The sequence below is a fragment of the Cyprinodon tularosa genome, unplaced genomic scaffold, assembly GCF_016077235.1.
Source record: "Cyprinodon tularosa strain WSP-4 unplaced genomic scaffold, ASM1607723v1 ctg72, whole genome shotgun sequence".
NCBI lineage: Eukaryota > Metazoa > Chordata > Actinopteri > Cyprinodontiformes > Cyprinodontidae > Cyprinodon > Cyprinodon tularosa.
The window spans coordinates 1,480,760-1,502,500 of record NW_024039474.1 but is presented as its reverse complement, the minus strand read 5'-3'; the positions used below and the strand labels follow the sequence as shown (position 1 = coordinate 1,502,500).

At 37.0% G+C, this 21,741-nt stretch overlaps 1 protein-coding gene across 12 annotated transcripts in view; it reads right to left on the bottom strand.

Annotated features, from left to right (window-relative positions):
- The window catches only part of gria2b (glutamate receptor, ionotropic, AMPA 2b), a 69,829-nt gene that overhangs the window by 6,397 nt on the left and 41,691 nt on the right, over positions 1 to 21,741 (bottom strand). For all 12 annotated transcript variants that reach the window (XR_005279284.1, XR_005279286.1, XR_005279285.1 and 9 more), the window contains exons 4-13: positions 20,374 to 20,570; positions 18,493 to 18,546; positions 18,213 to 18,371; positions 16,856 to 17,023; positions 10,515 to 10,619; positions 6,441 to 6,548; positions 5,695 to 5,901; positions 5,115 to 5,482; positions 976 to 1,174; positions 1 to 125 (exon numbers count right to left, since the gene is read on the bottom strand). The exon at positions 1 to 125 is cut by the window's left edge and continues 123 nt beyond it. Coding sequence is in view for 9 of the 12 variants with exons in the window: in XM_038269089.1 (XP_038125017.1) it covers positions 1 to 125; positions 976 to 1,174; positions 5,115 to 5,482; positions 5,695 to 5,901; positions 6,441 to 6,548; positions 10,515 to 10,619; positions 16,856 to 17,023; positions 18,213 to 18,371; positions 18,493 to 18,546; positions 20,374 to 20,570 (1,690 nt within the window). In the remaining 3 variants the exon portion in view is untranslated. The remainder of the gene's footprint in view (positions 126 to 975; positions 1,175 to 5,114; positions 5,483 to 5,694; positions 5,902 to 6,440; positions 6,549 to 10,514; positions 10,620 to 16,855; positions 17,024 to 18,212; positions 18,372 to 18,492; positions 18,547 to 20,373; positions 20,571 to 21,741) is intronic.

Here is a 21,741-nt window from a genome sequence, read left to right as displayed (position 1 = left end):
TAGGCATACTTCCCCTTAGACTTCCGGACTCTCTGGACGCCTTCCGCTGTGGTTTTCACAAACACAGAGGGCTCTGCACTGCGCATGTAAGTCCACATTTTGTCAAAGAGGGCAATTTTGGAGCGCTGTGTTAAGAAAACAGTGAAAAAAGAAAAATACCTTCAGTTATTTCCTCCTTTCAAAATTTTCATCTATTTTTCTGACATGATCAAAGTTGACAATTTAGAAATTTGTCTTAATTCAGCTCCACAAAAACTTAGTTTATTTATTTATTTTTTAACTCAAACGGCCAGGTTAAGGTCGCATCTCACCCACAGATATCAGTCTAGAGGTTTACTCGTACTAAGCTGCTCAGTGGCACAGTGGGCAGCACTGCTACCTTGCAGCAAGAAGGTTCTGGATTCAATTCCCGGCCTGGGATCTTTCTGCATGGAGTTTGGATGTTCTCCCTGAGCATGCGTGGGTTCTTTCCCGGTACTCCGGCTTCCTCCCACAGTCCAAAAACATGACTGTTAGGTTAATTGGGTTCTCGAAATTCTCCTTAGGGGTGTGTGCATGAATGGCTGTTTGTTCTGTGTTTCTCTGGCTTGCCCTGCGATGGACTGGCGACCTATCCAAAATGTACCTTTCCTCTCGCCCAAAGAAAGCTGGAGATAGACACCAGCACTCCTTGTGACCCCAGGAGGGATAAAGCATGTAGAAAATTGATGGATGGATGGTTTACTCATGCTATTCTCAAACCTGCATTCTATGTTTTTACTAAGTCCTTTAGTGGTAAACTTGGTGTGCTCTGTTGTGCAGACCTCCCAACTGTAATTGTAAGAGAGCTGATACTTTTTTAATGAATCAGAGGTATTTTATTGAGTTCAATGGAGTAAAGAAAAAATGAGTAAAGGGGAAAAAAATGGCTAAGGCATCCTGAAACTTGTGGTTTCCATGGCTACAGACAAAAGAAAGAAATTGAGCATCTCTTACCCTAAAAAACTCTTTTGTGGAGCCAGAGTCTAGAGTTCCATATGCTATCTCAGTCTGTTTGGCCAGATCCTCTGCACTTTCAATTGGAGAGACCATTCTCTCGACAGTCAAAAAGGCAGCCAGGTTAGCAGTGTAGGAGGAGATGATGATTAGAGTAAAAAACCACCAGACGCCACCGACAATACGCCCCGACAAGGATCTATGGCAGAAAAACAAAAGCAGCAAAAGGATTTATTCTCAAATGATCACTTGAAGCAATAATTTCTTCTGCATTAATTTATTGACATGGAATTCCTGGGCTTTCAAGCACTTTTCGAAGGGAAAAGCATTCATTATTGATAAACAAATACCAGAATATAGAACAGCCTTGGGTCAGTGCATCTTTTTTATCAATCCACCCTCATTATTTACTAATTTATTTTCCCCTATCCTATATTATACTTGTGTATCTAAGCCATGTAATACCATTTTAAATAGCCAGTAAAACACCTTGGTCGCACATGACATTTTGGTCTCATCAATAGCTGGACATTTGAATCTTCCCAGACATCACTTACCCAAAACGTCTCTCAAAGCAAAGTGTGAAAAACATATGCATCTAGATCGGTCTCAGTTTTCACAAATACACATATGTGATTTATACATGCACAGGACAAGATCCACACATGCACAGCAGGATTCACGCATGGACAAGATCCAAACATGCACAGCACAAGATTCACCAAAGTATTTCTGGTCAATAAACAATTATAAAAAACAGTAAATTACAAAGTAGCACTTGTCTTTGAACTTCACTGCATTTTTTTAAGCAGGGAGGTTTGCCACCAATCACAAAGCTCCCTTGTGTAAGCCAATCACAAGAAAGTACTCCACGTGGGATGACCCCCATATCCTACATCCACTGTATGTGTGTGTGTGAACATCTTTGTGCTTGTGTGTTTCGTTCTGTGCATGTGTGGATCAGTGGCGGCTGGTGAAAAATATTTTTGGTGGGGCTGATATAGCCTAGTGTATGTCTCCAACTAATCCGGAATAAGAATTCAAATAAACAATTGGACAATACATACAATTTAACAGTAATGATTTAATTTACTATATAATAACAGTAACAGTGATGATTTGGGTCACTGTGACGGGGTTCTTTGGCCTCCAAGAATCCAGTCTCAGTCGGGTTACCGGTGTTGGTGATTTATTGAGCTCAAAAACTCAAAACAGGGTGCAAAAGAAACTAAACATACAAGATACTCTGGGCCTCAGCCTCCCTCCAGTTACCAGCAATGTAACAAAGAAACAGAAAACAAAAATTGCCGCTTTTCTTCCCACAGCCCTCATTAAATAGTTTAAGCCCCTCACATCAGGCTCTCTTATTTCTGATTTCTTCTCATTAATCAGTTTTGTCCATATATTACCTCCACAAACAATTGATGTACAAAAACAAATAATTTTTACAACTTAATTCTTTTACATAGATTCATTGACTTATTCAATTACACCAAACTGGGTTTGAACCCAGCAAAGACGCAGCCAGACTGAAGATGACAAGTCCCTGTAGCATAAACACGTACACCCCCCCCCCACACACACACACACGGCTAACCCCACTGAAATATTAAGTGTGCACCCTCAATATGCCAGCAGGTAACCAGGAACAGCTTGTGTGTTTTAAGTTCATGGAGCTACTGGTCTCAGCGCGAGTGTATTGTCCTCACAAACACAGTATAACAGGAATGTGTGTGTGGCGCGCAAAGTTAGAGAGGTTGTTTTAAGCGACGAGGTGGATTCGTCACAGTCACAATAACCATGACATGAAATGTTCATATCCTACAACAGGGATATTCTTCTGGCAAACAGGTAGATAAATAAGGATCTCACCGAATTTGGTGGAAGCTGCATCTCGGTCGTTACATTCGCCATCTTCCCTCTAACTGTCTGCACCTGCGCTTGGGTTCAGAAGCCTGTTAAAGCGCAGTATTTTCAGCGCCCCAATACCATAAAGTTCCGAGACGCTGATTGGCCATTAAATTCACCTAGCAATAGTACATGATTGACAGATTCTCTGCAAATGTGGGTCAGTCTGATCACAGCCCCCAGAACAGAGACGGTAGGAGTCTGTCTGTGGAAATCCACAAATTAATGACAGTAGATAGGGAAATGTAGTTTATATAATTTGTTTTGCTTATAGGTACACAGTCTAGAGAGTAAAACTGACATTAATGAGTTAATTTCTAAAAATATATTTTACGTTTCTCTCTTCTTATCAGGGAGGGCGGTGCCCCAGCGCCCCCTATGGGCCGGCCGCCACTGGTGTGGATCTTGTCCTGTGCATGTATGAATCACATATGTGTATTTGTGAAAATTGAGACCTATCTAGCTCCATAAAAATATAAAACAGGCAAAATGAGCAGCACATGTGCAAAACTTAAGATGGCTTATTGAGACGCATGACGAACTATTTCATTTTCCACAATGAATAAGCAAAAAGAAAACACAAACAAACAAATAAATAAAAATAAGTCTTTCTAGTACCAACATCTAAATGTATGTCTTTTTGTAAATATGAAACATAACACTGAAAAAAGTTCAGAGGTTTAAGCAGTTGAAACACAGGTTGTAAATTGGAAACACATTGTAGGGAAACATACAACACTGATTGGGAGTCATGTTGACACCCTTCACATCACCAGAGTGTGATGTAAAGGGCATGTCAAGTCGCAGACTGATTCATCTCTGGAGTCCACAGCTCAGCATCACTTTCAACTTTCATAAGCTTTCAACATTTACATTGTCCAAGCATATACTAAACTATTAACACTGATGAAAGTAATTTTGTGACTTCTCTACAAATGCCTGTTCTGAAAAAGAAACTGCAGTAAATTTGCCACTGAGATTTTATTTTAGCTTTTGTTTGTTAGTAAATTAATGTGTGAAAATCCACTTGTCACTGAATATACTAATGGTGTTTTTTGTAACGGTAGGGCTAAAAAGAATAACAATAAATACAAATAGTACAAAAAACAAAGCAAATCATTCTTACTGGAACCATTTTTGGCATTTACTTATATTCATATTTAGTTACTTTAACAAAATTGTTTCATGTTAGCAGGGTAGGAAATAAAAAAATGTGTTAAAGTAACTACCGTAAATAAGATTAATTAAACAGCAACAGCGGTCGCATTATTTTTTTCAGTGTATTTAAACGTTTTTAGCCATGAGAAAATGAGAGACCAGTTTCCTCTGACATTATAGAGCAAAGTAATGCACCTCTTCCCTTTCTCCACCTGTTGCTTTGTAATGCCAGCAATGTGGCCAATAGAAGACACATATTCATTGCTTACAAGAAAAATAAACTGGTTCTTATTAACCATTACCAGTTGCAATAATTGCTAAACCAAGGTGGGACAGCACCTTTTCCCCTATGAATTATCATAAATATATATTTTTTTATGCAATTAGCGAGCTACAAGCAGCATTTATGGAAAATAAACAACTACAGGGTAGCAAGCGATCAGATAATCAGTCAATTAACAGATTAATTTTAGTCTTCATTGTTGTTTACGAAAAGAGACTGATAAAAATGTAATATACTATAATGTAATGTATTCTGTAACATAAAAACCCTATTTTTCTAATACTTTAGTTGAAGTTTATATATCAAAATAAAAATCTGTCAACAACTGTAACAGAAAGCCCTGTTGTAACTGAAATGGTTAATTTAGAAAATGAAAAAAAAAAAACAGCATAACATTCACAAATTGTAAAAGATATACCAGGTTAAAGCATGTTATGAGGACACAAAATATTGTTGAGTCTTAGAGAGCATCAATTGTTAAAAGGATAGAGAAATCCATTTTGGTTGAATCAATAGTTAGCTTGAAATATATAGTATTTTGTTGTAGAACAAGGTAATGATATCATGTATGGATATGTTTATGCTCTGTTACATAGTTTCTTTACATATTAAAATTGTTGGAGTAAAAGTGAAAGCAGAAAATACTGATTTATAATAACTAATGACATAAAATTAAGTTATTGATGTGACCCATTTGGAAAATAAATCAAATGTATAAATTATTTCAAGGTCATTCTTGTCTAATTAAGTTCTTAATAATATAGCACACGAAATGTTTTTTTATACTTACCGAGGAGAGATGTCACATCCTTGCCTCATGAAAGCTCCAAGTGAGAACCACAGGCTGTTAAATATGCCAAACTCGTTAGTCGATTCATTGGTCTGGATCTGCCCGTCCTCATACTCCTCTGTGTGCCACTCATAGGGGCTGAAGCGGCTAACGAGAAACAGCACCACACTGACGCCGATGTAGGCGAAAACAATGCACATCCAGATCTCATAAGCCAGAGGATCCAAGAAAGAAAAGACTCCAGGTTTAGATTTCTGAGGCTTTTTGATCATGATGGAGATTCCCAGAGACATGAAGGGCTTGGAGAAGTCAATCACCTCCTCGCGCACCAATGTTATGGTCAGCGGGGCCACTGCTATATCTGCTTTCTGTCAGACCAAAGGATAAAACCAAAAGGATAGTTTCTTTAGTGAATGTTATTATGGCGTTTAAACATATCCATTTTAGGAAAAAATCAAGATCCACTGTATTATTGCTATTTATTAAATGTTATATATTAACTGTAGAAGTAAAGTACCATAAGTGTTACACTATACCATCTTTGAGCGCTTATAAAGGCAGTGTAAGCAGTTTGAATTACCCCATACACCAACTCTCCAACCATTCCATTCCAGATTTTGGTTTCTGCATCTCTGGCTCCGTACTTTCCATCACCCACTATTTTCAGCTGATACTTAAAGCCACAGTGCTTTGCTATCTCTGCAGCCAGATCAACGCAGTAACCCTCGTAGCGCTCATTGTCCACAAAAAGGTCAGCGTTCTTTTTCAGCATGACATATGGAGCTTCCTGAAGGTGGAGAACAAGTTTGAATTACAATGAGGAAAACCGCTTCAAAGATAAAGTATTTGCCTCAGGCTTAACATTCAGTGGAGCTGGTCCCATAGCACTAAATAATTGTGCCTCTGCCTTTTCAGTTAACACCATCAGTTAGAAATACAAAAAAAAATATTTTTTTATGTGGTCTAACAGTCGTGATCTTTATGGTCACTATTCATTTTTTTTGTTTATAACATATTGTGTATTTAAATTTGATAATACGAGGTGAAAATCTGTTGATTTTTGTTCATTTCTCCAGCACACTTGTTTTAATTAAAAACTCTTTCATCACACACCTTCACAATTCTATTGACTCACCAATTCAAGTTCTTTCTCCCTTGATATTTTTAGTTATTTGGGAGTTTCTTACACTGTTATATTCTTTACAGTAGGTAAGTTAACTGATACCTGTTTTTCAGGTACCATAGCATTTTAATTATATATTATATTATAATTTAAAAATGCAAATACATTAGGCAAAAACATGCATTTAAACAACACAAATTTACCAAGATGGTGGTTACAATCACTGTTTTGTTTTCCATTCCTGTTGTGTCGTTGCTAAAGACATCTGATTTGGTCACAGCCATTTTGTCGACTTCATTCCAGTATCCAATCTGTAGAGAGACACATAAAAAAAACAGGCTTTTTAGGTTGGAGCAGAGTATTATTTGGATAGAATACAATGTAAATGGAATACATTATATAGTCAGATATCTTTTTATTTATTGTTATCTTGTAAAAAGGTATTGCCATTGCAATTCAGGATTATTGTGACAACTATTAATCTAAACGTATATTATTTTAAAAGAATTGATGTTTTGTTATTGAGGATTGTCTAAAAAGCATAAACGAAATTAATTTAGTAGAAAATGTTACATGATGAAAATAATCTGTACAGTTAGCACTGTAACAGTTATATTAGGAATTATTCCATCTGACAGCTTGGCAAGTTTATTGCTGAAAAAAAATACTGATGCTAATTATTAGTTTTACTTTTTATCTAACTTTACTTTTATTAACTTTTATAATTTCTCAATAAATGCCACAAATAATCCTGATGAAATTTAAGGTTTGTATCACCCAACCCCATTAAACAGCCCTGCTAAAAAAGTGTTTGTGATTTAAAATCATCATTAAGTACTTTAAAACATTTATACAACATAAAGTATGTCTTTTACAGTTAAATTGAAAAATGTTAGAGCAAAAAATAACTATTAGAAAGTAAAAAAAAAAAACCCTGATTGCATAAGTGTTGCCACTCTAACACTTTTCAATCGAAATTAGAATTTCTAAACTTTGTTTATCAAATTTCAAACTTAATTCTTCCTTGGTGGATAACTAATATTGATTACTCTGGCTACATCGGAGTAGCTCAAAGTATAGCTCCTACTTCCTATTCCCAGCTCCTACCCCCACACTGAATCCATTCATATTTTTAGTGAACGGTGAACTGAATGGACAAGTTTTGAAATAATGCCGGTGAACGAGAGCGACGTTCACTCTAAAAATGAGAAACACAGACAGCTTACGTACCCGTTCAATTAATAATGACACTTATAACGGCATTAACAGCAGGACAGACCAGCATGTCTACTGCTAGTACTAGTTTGCGCGATTTAGACCCATCAGCTGGAATTTCTGATGCCACTTTTGCAAAACATTTGGCAGAGTTTTATGAACTAATACTGTAAAGGAAAACTTTGACAGAAAAAACACACACTTTTGTCCGAACTGCGCCTACTAGGTCTCTTGTGCCTGTCTCTTTTCCCCTAGCTCTCTTCTAGTCACTTCCATAAATACCTGATCCATATCATCTGATTACCCCAGTCTTTGTTCTATCTGCCATATATACTCTCCTTGTTCAGTTCTTCAGTGCTGGCTCCTTGTTGTTGTTAGTTGCTTCCTCGTCTCTGGCTCCCCACATGAGTTTGTCATGATGTGTGCTGGTTTTTTGGTTCTCAGTATTTTTGTGTTGGATGTTTGCCTCAGTTTTTCATAAAACCTACAGGAACTCATCTGTGCCTTACTCATCCCTGCTTTTGGGTCCGCAAGAAACATCACCTTTTGTGGCTTAATTTGCCAAATTAACTTAAACTAGTTAATTTAAAGTTAGTTAACTTAGTTAATTTTTGAAAACGTGAACTTAGAACATGAACGATTTCATTTTTAACTGTGTGAACTGAGCTTGTTCTTTTTAAAAAATAAACTGGCACAACATTGCGTACCCCTTCATCTATCATGGGGTCAGCAGTAAGAACATTTTCCAGGGTAGGAGAGTAGATATGGACTGCTGTGCTTCAGCCTTACAGATGACATTACCCAACGGACAGACACATGAATAATACTAGTGAAATTGGGTCTACAGCCTTCGGGAAAATTGCTACAAAAAGCAAAGTTACTCAAATGCTGTAAACTGTTTAAGCTCGCCCTTATAAAACCCAAAATATAATGTTGTGTACATTCGAAGGTGCCACACAGACTACAAGTGAAGAAAGCTATTTTTTTAAACTCCATGAGGTTGGCACTGCTTATTAATCTGGTCATGCAAAGTATTAGGAGCGGTGGCAAGCAGTTTTAGAAAGCTCCTATGCTAAATGAACTATCAATACAGTAGGAAGCCTCCTGTTTTCTTGTCCTGGCTCCTTCCTGCCAGTATTATTTAGATAGCATGCATCATGTTCACTGGAGTGCTTCCTCCGTTGCTTAAAGGAATAGTACAGCGTCTGCTCTGCCGATAATGCAAGCGTAGAAGAAGAAATGTGCTGTTTACCTGTGCAAAGAAAGAAACAACAAAAGAAAAATGTCTGAGGACTTCAGTGTTGAGGAAGAGCATGAGTTCTTTGCTGAGCTGAATGCGCACTTTCGTCTGGTTTGGTCTGCCGCGGTTTCCGTAGACTCGTGAACGCGCTTTTAGGAAATCCTATACACTACTGTTTATGCTCCAAAAACATTCTAAATGACTTCGTTTCAAGTAAATTATGGACGCTACCCACTCAGGACACTTGGAATACATTGGGCGAGCAGTATGGAGGAATATTGACACGTTTTTTGTGGACTTTTATGGACCTTTCTGCCTCGGGCACCATAGACCTCCATTATTTGAATGTCAGCAGACAGCAAGAAGCCTCCCAGATCTCCAGATGCATTTGAGATATCAAAAAAGTACTCCAGAGTGTTGTTCAGCATGGGGGTGAGTAGAAAATGAAGGCTAATCATGTTTTGGGTGTACTATTCCTTTAAGTGTCCTGGTTTGAGGTATTTGGATTGAGCCAGTAAGTCTGTAGAACATTGAATATAGATGGCTGCCAAGAGACTGACAGCCACCTTGGTTAAATTCTATGTGTGACTAAGTTCTGGAAACAATGGTAGATGACCAGAACTCATAGACTACATAGATAAGTGTAAGTGCCAAATAATTGCACTAATGAATATAGTCATATCTAGCTGTATATAGCACAAAGATTATATATAAGTGGAGTTATGTAGCACCTTTCAAGGTGCTAGATATAAATATATATAGTCATTCACAGGAGATTGTCACACTCAGGTGTCATACAAGGGCCCTCAGACCACCATCAGTAGGCAATACAGGGAGAAGTGTCTTGCCCAAGGAGAAAAACACTGTGAAAGACAGAGGTTGATTGGAGGATGAATTCCCACATCCTATACCACTGCTGTTCCCACTAAAATCAACAACAGAATGGATATGGGCCCAATCCAAATACAACAAATTGGTAAGGGCTCTTAAGCTAAAACTGATGTATGACAGTGGTCACCATGGTAAGTGAGGTCTGAATAGTGATGGCAGGAAATAAGAAGAAAGGAAAAGGAGCCTGTCTTCTTCCTGTTGTAGTTCCTTTAGCATAGGGACCTCCTGATGTTTATATGTGGTACTTAGGCACTACATGCCACAATACCTGTGTGACAGGAGGTAATGACACAGCCACATCAAAGAGATGAACAAACACAGTATTTATTCACGTGTACCCTGTGTGACACATACAAATGTATGCACCTTATGTGTTTTAGCTTTTATAAGGGAGAGCTTCAGCTTCTCAATACATTTGAGTAACTTGCGTTTTTTGGTAGTTTCTTTTCCATAAAGCTGTTGCTTCAATTTCACAAGCATCATTCTTATATGTTTCCATTGCATCATGATTTCCAAAGGGCTGAAGGCTTGCAGAGCATTTCTTACTTCCTTTTACTCATAATATTGTAGCATCCTTAGTATTGACCATACAAAAGGTAGAAGAAGAACAGGGCTAATATCTATCAGTACCAAGCCTTGGTATTCTCTTCTGAGTACTACTGGGAAAGGCTGAATACTTAACTTTAAACAGATAGAATTTTATTTTAATCAAGCTACCTTTATTTTAATTAAATTTTAAATAATGGATGTAATACATTAAGTAAGAAACAATCAAGAAATATTTTTCATGGCTTAGTTTCCTTCAATAATTTTCACAAAGCATATTTTCTGCTTTGTTCTATAAGTATGCAGTTAAAACATATCAAAGCACAACACAAGTAGGCAGAGAAAGCTCTTTTTTGTGAAGATTATTTACTTTATATCGGCTTACCTTAACTGGACCATTACTCTTTAGTTCCATTATATTCACAGAGTAATTGACTCTCTTGCCATGTTGATCAAACTGAATATTTCCAGACAGGCCTTCCACACGGACCTGAAGAAACACAAAGTACATCTTTGATCAAACTCATTGTCTCTAACTAAGTTTTACATTGTGGTCTTAACTTCAAAATTTCTTTCTTCCAGGCCTAAAAAAAGTAGATACATCTCCAGAAGGATTCCAAAGGCCTTAAGTTGAGTTTTATGAACCAACGTAAATGTATCTAACATTTAGCTGATTCAAAATTTCAAAATGGTGTTAAAAGCAACAAAGAAATCAAAGAAAAAAAGTTTGTGGCAAATGTTTTTAAATTTTGATTCACTGTATGATATTCTCAGACAATGACATTTGTCAGGGTCCTCCAACTATTTTAGTGTTTGTATTTTAATGTTTCTTTCACGCGGCAGATGTTTAATTGCACGTTTCATTTTTTGAGATGTTGCTGCTTTGTGTTGTAGTTATGCTTTCTAGATTTGACTTCGATGTCTAGGTTTATTTTTTGTTTGTCTTTAGTTTTCTCCCTCCCCTTCTTGTTGTTTGTAGGCCAGCCTATGTGGTTAAATACCCCTGTGTTCATTGTGAGAGGTCAACTCTGGTTTGTATAAGTTGATATCTTCTTTTGTGGCTCCATTTGGATTTTTTTCGTTCGTACTGTGGCGAAAATAAATCGATATTTTTCTACACCTTTGTTCTTTCACTGAATGCTTGGTTCCTGACAACAGGGTTTTATACAACAGAAACATCAGCACCATAAATAAAAAAGTATGTAACAGCTGAGCATATTTGCATGTTGTAAAAGTACTTTTCTTAAGTAAATATGCTGAATTGATAAGCAGCTATGTATCAGCAACACAAAAAGGTAAAGAGACTTTCTCTTGAGATACAGCATGGAGAAAAGGAAGAGATTAACATATATTTGAAGAATTGTCCAAATTTCCATTTCTATTCCAAAAAAACAGAGTTTCTCTTTTCAAAGCACTTCTTTCCACATAATTAAGGAACAGTTGATAGAAGACAACATGGGACATAGTCTCTTGACAATAGTGGAAGGAATGTTGTTGAAAAACACAACTCATATCTCCTTGTGGACACATTGCTGAAATGAAGAAATAAAAATGAAGAAATAAGAAAAAAGAGCCTTTACTTGGATTTTAAGTGCCCCGTCAGTATAACTTATATATTGACATCTTTGGACCTCATTAAATTGGTAAGAATATTACTCTCTTAAAGTTACTGTATGTTACGGTGACCAGCCGTCTACGATTTTACAGTTTTGAGAAAGAGGGGCAAATGTTGCATGTAGACTGTTATTACGGTAGAACGAGTGCTTAAGCACAATGCATGCAGAAAGAGCTGTTAGCTAGCTATTTGGCAGCCGTGAACGTATGGAGGAGGAGCAGAGCGCAGCACTATGCCGAAATTCCACATCCTCCGCAACTGCCCCACTCCAAACCACCTATGCAAAGCAAAGCCTACAGCCTCCGAGGTTCCTCCCGGGGTTCCTCAAGGTGTCATGCTCAACTTTATTATTATTACTATTAATCTTATAGTAACAACACATGCAACAATTAACGCTTAATTTAATGACATGATTAAAACTCAACATCAGCATCCATCACACCTTTGTGGCCACACGTTTCTTTGTAATAGGGATAATTAGGATCATACAAAATTGTTTTTTTGCAAACTCAGCATCTCTTCATCCATGAGATAAGAAGTTTGATTTGAAGTTGTGAGATGCGCACTTGGAAGTTGTGACTGGATTTAATGAAACTTTAAAGCCTCTTAGTAAAAAATAAATATTTGACCGAGAAGAGAAATTTGCTTCATAGTAAGTGAAATACCAATAATTTAAATAAACAGTCTTAAATTTTGGGAATATATAAGAATTACACTCAAATTTTTTTGTTACCTATCTCTCCTTATGGGGATTTGATTTTATTATGTCTGTTTTAGATTAGTGTAACATTTATAGAAGAGGAAGAAGATAAGAAGACTGATAGAAAGAAGATTGAATGAGAGAAGAGGAAAACTCTATTTAGAAGAGTGAAAGAGAAAATAGAAGTCAGCTACAACTAGAGAAGAGAGAGGGAAGAAAACAGGGAAGAATAACTGACCAGATGGTACTAATAAACACTATCGATTGATTAATTTGATCAATGTTTGGAAATAGGAGAGGAGCATTCCTGGATTTTACACTCGGTATTTGTTGTTCAAATATTAATAAATATATAAAAATGGATAGAAGCATCACTGTCCCCATTTCCTATTTTAATTCTGATTATTGTCTTTCTTTTTATCTTAGCTGAAAATGTCCCCAGATTTGATTTCAGAAATCTGGTCACCTTATTTTATGTCAGTTTGTCCCCTGATATTAGTTCTTTAGAGTGTCGCAGACACAGAAACAACAGGATGTCCCTATTTCAAGTCTTAAAACTGATTAAAACTTATTTTGAAGACACCATTCAGAGCCAATAATGTTTTTCAGTAGCTAAGTTTAGGTTCACCCTAGAGTCCTGCACGGGTCGAGTTTTACCAACCCGCACCCGCCCGAACCCGTTAGGATGACTACCGAACCCGACCCGTAACCCGCGGATATCTTTAATTCAAATCCGAACCCGACCCGACCCGTTGATATTTAACCCGCAACCCGACCCCTTAACACATCAAGTAATAGGCTATAGTACGCTGCGCTGCAGAACAGCGCCATTAACACTGCAGCAGACGTGTATGCACTGACTGTGGCCTTTTTGGAGGGAAGCCCACACTGCCAGCAGGGCTTTAAGCTACAACAAGGGTGACCCCAGTGCCTGATTAATATAACATTTCTGATGTCCATAACAACACACAAGCATAAAAAAAAAATCACCAACTACCCGCCCGCACTAAAAAAATATCTGCCCGACCCCGACCCGTTTATTTTTATTTGTATGTATTTTTCACCTGCAAAAGAGCATTCTAGCGGGTGACCCGTCTGGGACCCGCAGGTACCCGACCCATTGCAGGACTTTAGTTCACCCTACTGTAGGTGTGCTTCATATATTATGAAGATATCCCAGCAATATCAATAGGCCCTGTGTGTTGGGATCCAGAGGCTTGTCCTCCAGAGGGCGCCAAGGATCCCTTCCTGTTTTTATGTTTTTTCTGTTGAGATCTGGGGTACTGTTGGGATCTGGAGATCTGCCACCTGTCTCCAGCAGAGAGCGCTGTGGGTCTCCTTGGCTGGAGCCTCCAGCACACCTGAGGATCATCAGCCCATCAGGAGACCTCCTACATAAGCAGCAGCCAGACCTGTCTTCGGCGCCGGAGTGTTGACCAGTTTTGGAAAGCCTGACTGAAGTCTGTAGCTCTGGAGGAGCTTGTGCTTGGAAACCTGCCTGTCTGCCCAAGGAAGCCAAACCTGAAGACTATCAGTCTGATTCCCCAGCCCCAAATCAACTCAAGGTCTGAACCTCATTAGTCTGAAGCTAGACGCTGCTGCTGCTGAGCTCTCTGCTGAATCCACAGTCTCTGGACCCAACCGGTTCCCTCTCTCCATCGATCAGTCTCAACCTCATTAAGGTACAAACCAGAATCGAACCCCTGACAAGTCATCACCACTGCCTGGCTAACCAAACTATTCATCTCTGCAGATTACTCTGTGATTCCAGTCCCGGACCTGTACCAGAATCTGCTCATTCATACTCTTGTGTGCTTCTTTCAAATAAACTGTTTAACTTTTACCCCGTTTCCTGTGGTGTTCTGCATGTGGGTTTAAACACAGAGACCCATCATGACACTGTGTCATTATCGTGAAGGATTATTTAGAATGAAAAAAAAAAGTTTGATGATATTTTAAAGTGACATATGATCATAATTTGTAAATACTATGTTTATCCTGCTGCTTTCAGTGTCACTGCAAAAGATCAACACCTGACAAAGCTAAAAGTGACCACTTTGTTAGATATCAGGACACCGCGGCAGACCAAACCAGACGAAAGTGCGCATTCAGCGTCTGCTCTGCCAATAATGCAAGCGTAGAAGAAGAAATGTGCTGTTTATCTGTGCAAAGAAAGAAACAACGACAGAAAAATGTCTGAGGACTTCAGTGTTGAGGAAGAGCATGAGTTCTTTGCCGAGCTGAATGCGCACTTTCATCTGGTTTGGTTTCCGTAGACTCGTGAACGCGCTTTTAGGAAATCCTATAAATTACTGTTTATGCTCTAAAAACATTCTAAATGACCTCGTTTCGAGTAAATTATGGACGCTACCCACTCAGGACACTTGGAATACATTGGACGAGCAGTATGGAGGAATATTGACACGTTTTTTGTGGACTTTTATGGACCTTTCTGCCTCGGGCACCATAGACCTCCATTATTTGAATGTCAGCAGACAGCAAGAAGCCTCCCAGATCTCCAGATGCATTTGAGATATCAAAAAAGTACTCCAGAGTGTTGTTCAGCATGGGGGTGAGTAGAAAATGAAGGCTAATCATGATTTGGGTGTACTATTCCTTTAAGATTATTTAGGTTTATTTTATCTAATCAGTTTTTTAATATTTGTATATTTAAACATAGAAAATTCAAAAATGTTGTGGCATGTTTTTATTGCTACCAACGAGAGAATATGTTATGAAATATGAAGTAAATTTTGTCCAACCTTAACTATCAAACAGGATTCCTTATAAATATTTCAATATTATTTTTATTTAAAAAAAACATTCCACAATAAAACATTCGAATATAAAGCTAAAGTCTGTTTTTTATCATTAAGGTAATTCAAATTTTTGTGGGTGTTTGGCATTTTCTAAGGGAGAGCTCCTGTTACCACGGCAACTGGTCCTCACAGTAAGACTGTTGAGGCTTGTTGTGAATGCATTTTGACATTGCAGAGCATGCGATCAATAATAATATGCATCTTTTATAGTTCTGATTCTAGCTTTTTCATATTCTTACCATTTGAACATGAAATAACTCTTTAGGAAAAATAAAATTGCCGAAGAGTTGATTTTTCTTGTCAGTGTGGGCTATGCAACGTTTCAAACCGGTGAAGTGAAGTGGACATCTTTAGAGGCTAGAGGGAAGCAGCCATTGCTGGATGTTATCACACTTGTCAGATGGTCTAAGTATCTGTGTATCTCCTCTGACACTCTAAAGGGGATGTATTTATGATCAGCTGAATGATTTAAGTGCTTATAAAAGGCAGCAGAAAAATATTTGCACCTTTCAGATTACATTTTTTTAAAATCATCAACAGAAAAAAAGTAATCCAAGTATATACAAACAATATTTTCAAATGATATTTGTATTTATTTAGGAAAATAATTCCTCCTACAAACTGGGGCTCTGTAAAAAAATAAAAAAAACTTAACTGGGTATATATAACCTTAACTGGTTATATATCCCCTAACAACAACAATCGGCATCAAGTGTTCGCAATAACTCTTTGTAAGCCTTTTAAATCAATGTAAAGGAATGATTGCCCACTCTCTTTGTAGAATTATTGTCTTCAGCAACATTAAAGGTTATAGGAGCAAGGACTGATTCTTTAAGGACATACTGTACCACTTCATCTTCTTTAGCCATCTTTTGTCCTGTCGGTTTCTTATTCTTAAACCATAAACATTCATTTTCACTGAGGCAAGTTGATGCTGCAGAGCTTTAAATGTAGTTCTTACCTCGGTTGTGACCTCCTGGACAAGTTGTAAGTGTGTTCTCAAAATGCTTTTGGTAGGTTGGCTAATCTTAGGAAGGTTAATCTCTGTTCCTTGTTTTTAATTTGTTTATTAAAAAAAAAAAGTACCATTTTTACATTCAAGAAATCAGGTGTATATTACTTTAGACTAACAATAACTTTTTCAAATGGAGGTACAATTAATAAATGGAGGTGCTGCAGGTTAGATTTGACATGTGCTGGTATTTTTCAATGATCAGCAGCAACAAGTTAACAAAGCAGTCAATCCATCTGAAACAACATGTGGGTGCCTATATGTGTGTGCCTAACATATTTTATAAAACTCTTTACAACACACCATTTATTTCTATTAAATTACCTAAAGATTACCAGGACTTTATTTCATACACTTCTTATACTGATTCAATATTTACTATTCTTCAATATTCAACATTCCGAGTTATTGGATTAGTAAACATTATAGAGAGAGCAAATAAGTAAACATTTTTACCAGTACACTTACTTTGAAAATATATGTTCTTAGTCATAATACATCAAAAACAATCAATTACCATTTGCTATACATATCCTAATTTTGTTAATGTTATAAAAAGAACCTGGAGAAGGAGTATTACCTGTTTCAGCGCTCGCTCAATTTCCACTCCCTGAGCCCAAGGCACAGCTGGATTAGCTAAACAGTCCCCTGTGTTAGCCCTCCTTGTAAAGTCAATGCGCTGCTTATGTAGGTATCTGAAGGCTTCCGTCATCACCTGCACAGCATCGTAGGTCAGAGCTGATGTATACTAAAGGAGGGAAGATAAGATGGGGATCTTTTAGTTTTTAAGTATAAGTCGAACATTAAACTAAACATATTTATGAAAATTGCCAGTAAACTGCATCCTAAGTTTAAACTATACCCCAGCAGTCAATGGGCAAGCGGAGTACACCTAGGGCAGGTCACCAGTCAATCACAAGGCAACAGAGAAACACGCAAACAATGCACACATTTTAACCCCTACAAAGACCTACACACTTTAGCTGATGGGCTAAGGTTGAACCTGGGAAAGACACTGAAGACCCCAGAAAAAACCCATGCATGCAATGAGGAAACACGCAAACCATGCAGAAGACCCGGCATAAATTGAAACCCAGGCCTTTAGTGCTACAACACCATGGAGCTATCAAGCATGCAGCCTGCTGGCTAGCATAAGAAAATAAACAGAAATGTATCTCTACTCTACAAATAAATGGCTTGCAGCTAATAATACACACATATAACATAATTAAATGTAAACAAGTATGAAAAGGTTATATGCACTTTAATAGTGTATGTCAAACCCTCAGATCATGGCAAAATACTTAAATTAAATTTTGACAACATAATCAGAAGCATTTCTTATGAAGCAGTGCAGTTTAGTTTTCTTCCAATTTAAATCTTGCTAGAATACAACTTATTGGCATGTTTGCATTACCATATCAAGCTTTTTATCCAGAAAGGATAGTCTGTAGCAAATAATTCGACTGTCAAACATTTTTTAAGGTTGAGGAAAATTGAAACACTTAAACCCATTAAAATATCATGAAGCACCTCCTGTGTATAAACGTTTCCTTTATGCTTTAATATCAAAATTAGTCTAATGTTTACTTTTAGTTCAAGATGATGGTTTTAGAGATGTTTAACTTTCATATCATAGTGGCAAGCCTGTGTTGGAACACAGTCATTATAATTGTCCTTTTGTTATTTTAATCATTTGCATTTGTGGTGTTTTTATTTATTAATTTTTTTTTTCAGTTTTGAATTTGTATCCCTAATTTGTTTGAAAGCATATGGGAATGGTTTTCTTATTATTTATTGATTGGTTAGTCATTTTCAAAGGTTCAAAGATAAGAAGATAATAGAGAATTATTGTCCGCAAATAGATTGTAATACATCTCTGTTAAAGCAATGATAAAATTAAATATACATATTTGTCCATTTGTCCTTACACTCACCCTTATTTTGCTGTCTGCTCCTGGATATTCCTTTTCTTCCAGGGCCTCCCATCGTTGGTCAAACTTTGAAACCAAAGGATGATCAAAATCCACAATCTGAAAGCCTGAAACGTTGGCTCCGCCATACTGAATTTTGGAAAGGTCTCCATCAACAAAACCCTGAAAGCAGAAGAAACCATTTGATCTCTGACAGAACTTTAAAAGTAAGAAAAAAAATTGCATTGTACAGTAGGATGTAGAATTTATTTTATACAAACCTTTCAAAGCTTTTTAAACTTACCAAATTAGCAATGATATAGTGATAGCCCTTAACATGTCGCCCAATTGTGATGACCTGAGGAGACAAAACAAAATGCATATTTATGGAAGAACTAAGTAAATCACATTATTACATTACCAACCTATGACCTTTTTTTTTCATTGCAAATATACAATACAACTATAAAATATGTGTTATTCATGTTTTATTATGTATGTATGTATGTATGTATGTATGTATGTATGTATGTATATATGTATGTATGTATGTATGTATGTATGTATGTATGTATGTATGTATGTATGTATGTATGTATGTATGTATGTATGTATGTATGTATGTATGTATGTATGTATGTATGTATGTATGTATGTATGTATGTATGTGTATTATTCATTTTCCTGAAACCTGCTGTTTTTTGGTATTTTGTACGACAGTTGGGAGTATTTGTAATAATTGTTTATATGATATAAAGCAAGAAATAATATTATATGAGACACATTCTGTGAAACTTCAAGTTCTATTATGTTTGAACATGAGTTCCACATAAAAATGTTTGTGTTTGTTATAATATGTGTGTAAATGCAATGAAGGGCATAAATAAGTCATTCAGCTAGTGCATCGATATAATGTAGTTACTTTTGACATTACCTTTTTGTTTTGTTTATTTTTATTTTATCTTTTGCATACCTAATAATCATCTTCTCATCCAGGCATAAAGGGACAATGCTCTATGCAATCTATGAATGGCCAGAAAAGGTCTAAGACCTTTTAGCTGAGTCATTTAGAAAATAGGTGAGACTGTTCTGGGTGCCACAGAAGTGTTGGAGCCACTACTGTGGTTCACGGTACCGTATTGCATGCATAAAACAAAGCAATTTAAACATAAGCTAGATCTGTAGCTTTGTGAAAGGAAATCGTAGAGTTAAGATGAAACCAAATTACTGAAATTAATGGAAATTGAGTTCTTGAAGGCCTTTTTGTTTCAACTTATATCTCTTGTGAAAACAGCCATTGTTTCTATATAATTAAATAGTCAGCCTATCTACCTGTCTCTCTGTCTGAAAGGGAGTATTAATGTCCTAAAACGTCCAAAGTTTGTAAGGTTTTCAAATGCTACAGTTACTCATTAGATTAGCTTAGAAACTGTGCTGTTTGAGGCGAAAGCAATGCTGGAGAGCCTGTCTGTCAATTCTATGACCCCTTTGTGGAAAAGGTTGAATTCCTATTTCTAAACCTTATCTGATTTTTGAGCAATAGTGAATGAATAGAGGTACAATCTCAGCTCATAGATTTTGATAAAACTAAATTATATCTCTCAAAAATAAGGAAAACATTTCTACATGAACAGATTCTCTTTCCCTGTAGAGAGGTGACTGACTGCAGCACATTTAGCCAAAATTTGGCCAAAAAGATGTTTTGAAGAATTAAATGTTAATTAACTTTTGTAATGAGTCAAAGCGTAAATGAAAATGCCTTGTTTAATTTCCTTTATTTCCTTTAAATAAAGTTTTGTGTACGGCCTAAATAAGCGGTCAAAAGGCTTTATTTTAAATCAGCTGAACGTTCTAGTTCGTTGAACATTGTTCCATAGAATGGATTTATCAACAATACATTTTTGGTCTAATTGGGTAATTCTGCAGTAATTGAGCAGTTTCTGCTCTTTGCTTTCAAGGTTTTTCCCACCTGTTTTAATTTTATCTATAGCCACATTATTGGGATATTTTAATTAAATAAATGAAAAAAAATAAAAAATTAAAGAAAAACTGAGTAGTTGACTAATAAAATAAAAATCCCTTGCATAATAATTTTACCAAATGCTGTTCAGAACTACTATACAAACTTGTCTACAAATAGTTTACTTTTGAGAAACATTAGCGTAAAAACGCATAGATGTAGCACCTGCTCCATGATGTCTTTCACTTTGTCTTGTTCACAGTCCAGGATCACCCTTCTCTCTTTCTTGTTCTCCAGATCTTGGAAAAGTGAGCGGTAAGCCTCATCCTTCCTCTCATCTTTAAGGTTTCCCACATTGATGGCTGTCACCTGCCACTTCTTTTCAGCTGCTGTGTCCAGAACAACCTGCAGAGTGGTGAGGCCTAGAGAAAGGATTAACAGAAAAGCAGAGTGATAGTATTTAAATCTTGATTTCAAGTTTAATCCTAGTGCGATTTTCATGTTACAACGGAAAAATGAATACACCATCAAAATGTACTTGTTGAGTATACAGAAAAATATATTTCCCACATATTACCTTAACATATACACTCTATCATACTTTAGAGCTGAAAAAAAAACATTTTGAAATGTTATAATGAAATAACTAACAACCCTCTTTAACATTTTTTAAAGCTACAGTGTGTAATTTTCAGCGACATCTAGCGGTCAGACTACAGACCGCAGCAACATGAACATCTCCCCCCCACCGCTTCTCCCCCCCAACAGTACGGCGAGCGTTACGGGACAAAATTTCTTCTACGACGTCCACATCACCTACCCTCTCAAGTGATGAGGTTTGTTTACATAGATAATTTTACAGATAGTATTTCATTAGTCTGTGTAGGGTATAGATTTCATGTAGACTTAAGATAATAAATATACCCGTTATTTTTTCTACATCGTTGTGACGTCTTGGTGAGCTGCTTTGCATGGTGATATAAACAGACGAAGTAATTGTAGTCATTGGTTTAACAGCGAGATTGTGTTCGCTGGAAGAATATATATCCCCCGTTTACAGAGTCCAAGTCATTTTGGTGGCACGGGGGTTACAACGCGAGGGAGAGGGAGAGGACGAGGGCGAAGGCAGGGAGGCCGTGCAGCTAGGGCCAGGCGAGAGAGGGGAGCCAGCGGGGTGAGAGCAGAGGAGGAAAGGCTTGAAGATCTCCAAAGGAGCCGGAGAGAAGTAACCGAGGTATATATCCAGAAAATTATTTTACAGAAAATTACTGAATCATTACCTGTGAAACGTCAGGGACGTTGCTGAATAAGTATACTGGAGAGTAACAGCATCATCACGCAGCATGTTATTGTTTTAGACAGGTCTGAGCATCCTGTACTCCAAAAACTGCAGTGATATTAGACAATTGTGTGTGTAGGATTAATTACCTGTCCAAGAGAAAACTGGCAACTTGAGCGTCACTTTGAAAACCTTTTTCCTCCATCAGTGACTTCCATCGTGTAAATGCCGTGCCAATGTTGATCCGTGTTTTTTGCCGTTTCTTGTCACGCTTGCGTTTATTCTCGTCGTGTTTCCGCTTCTTAGATGACGGG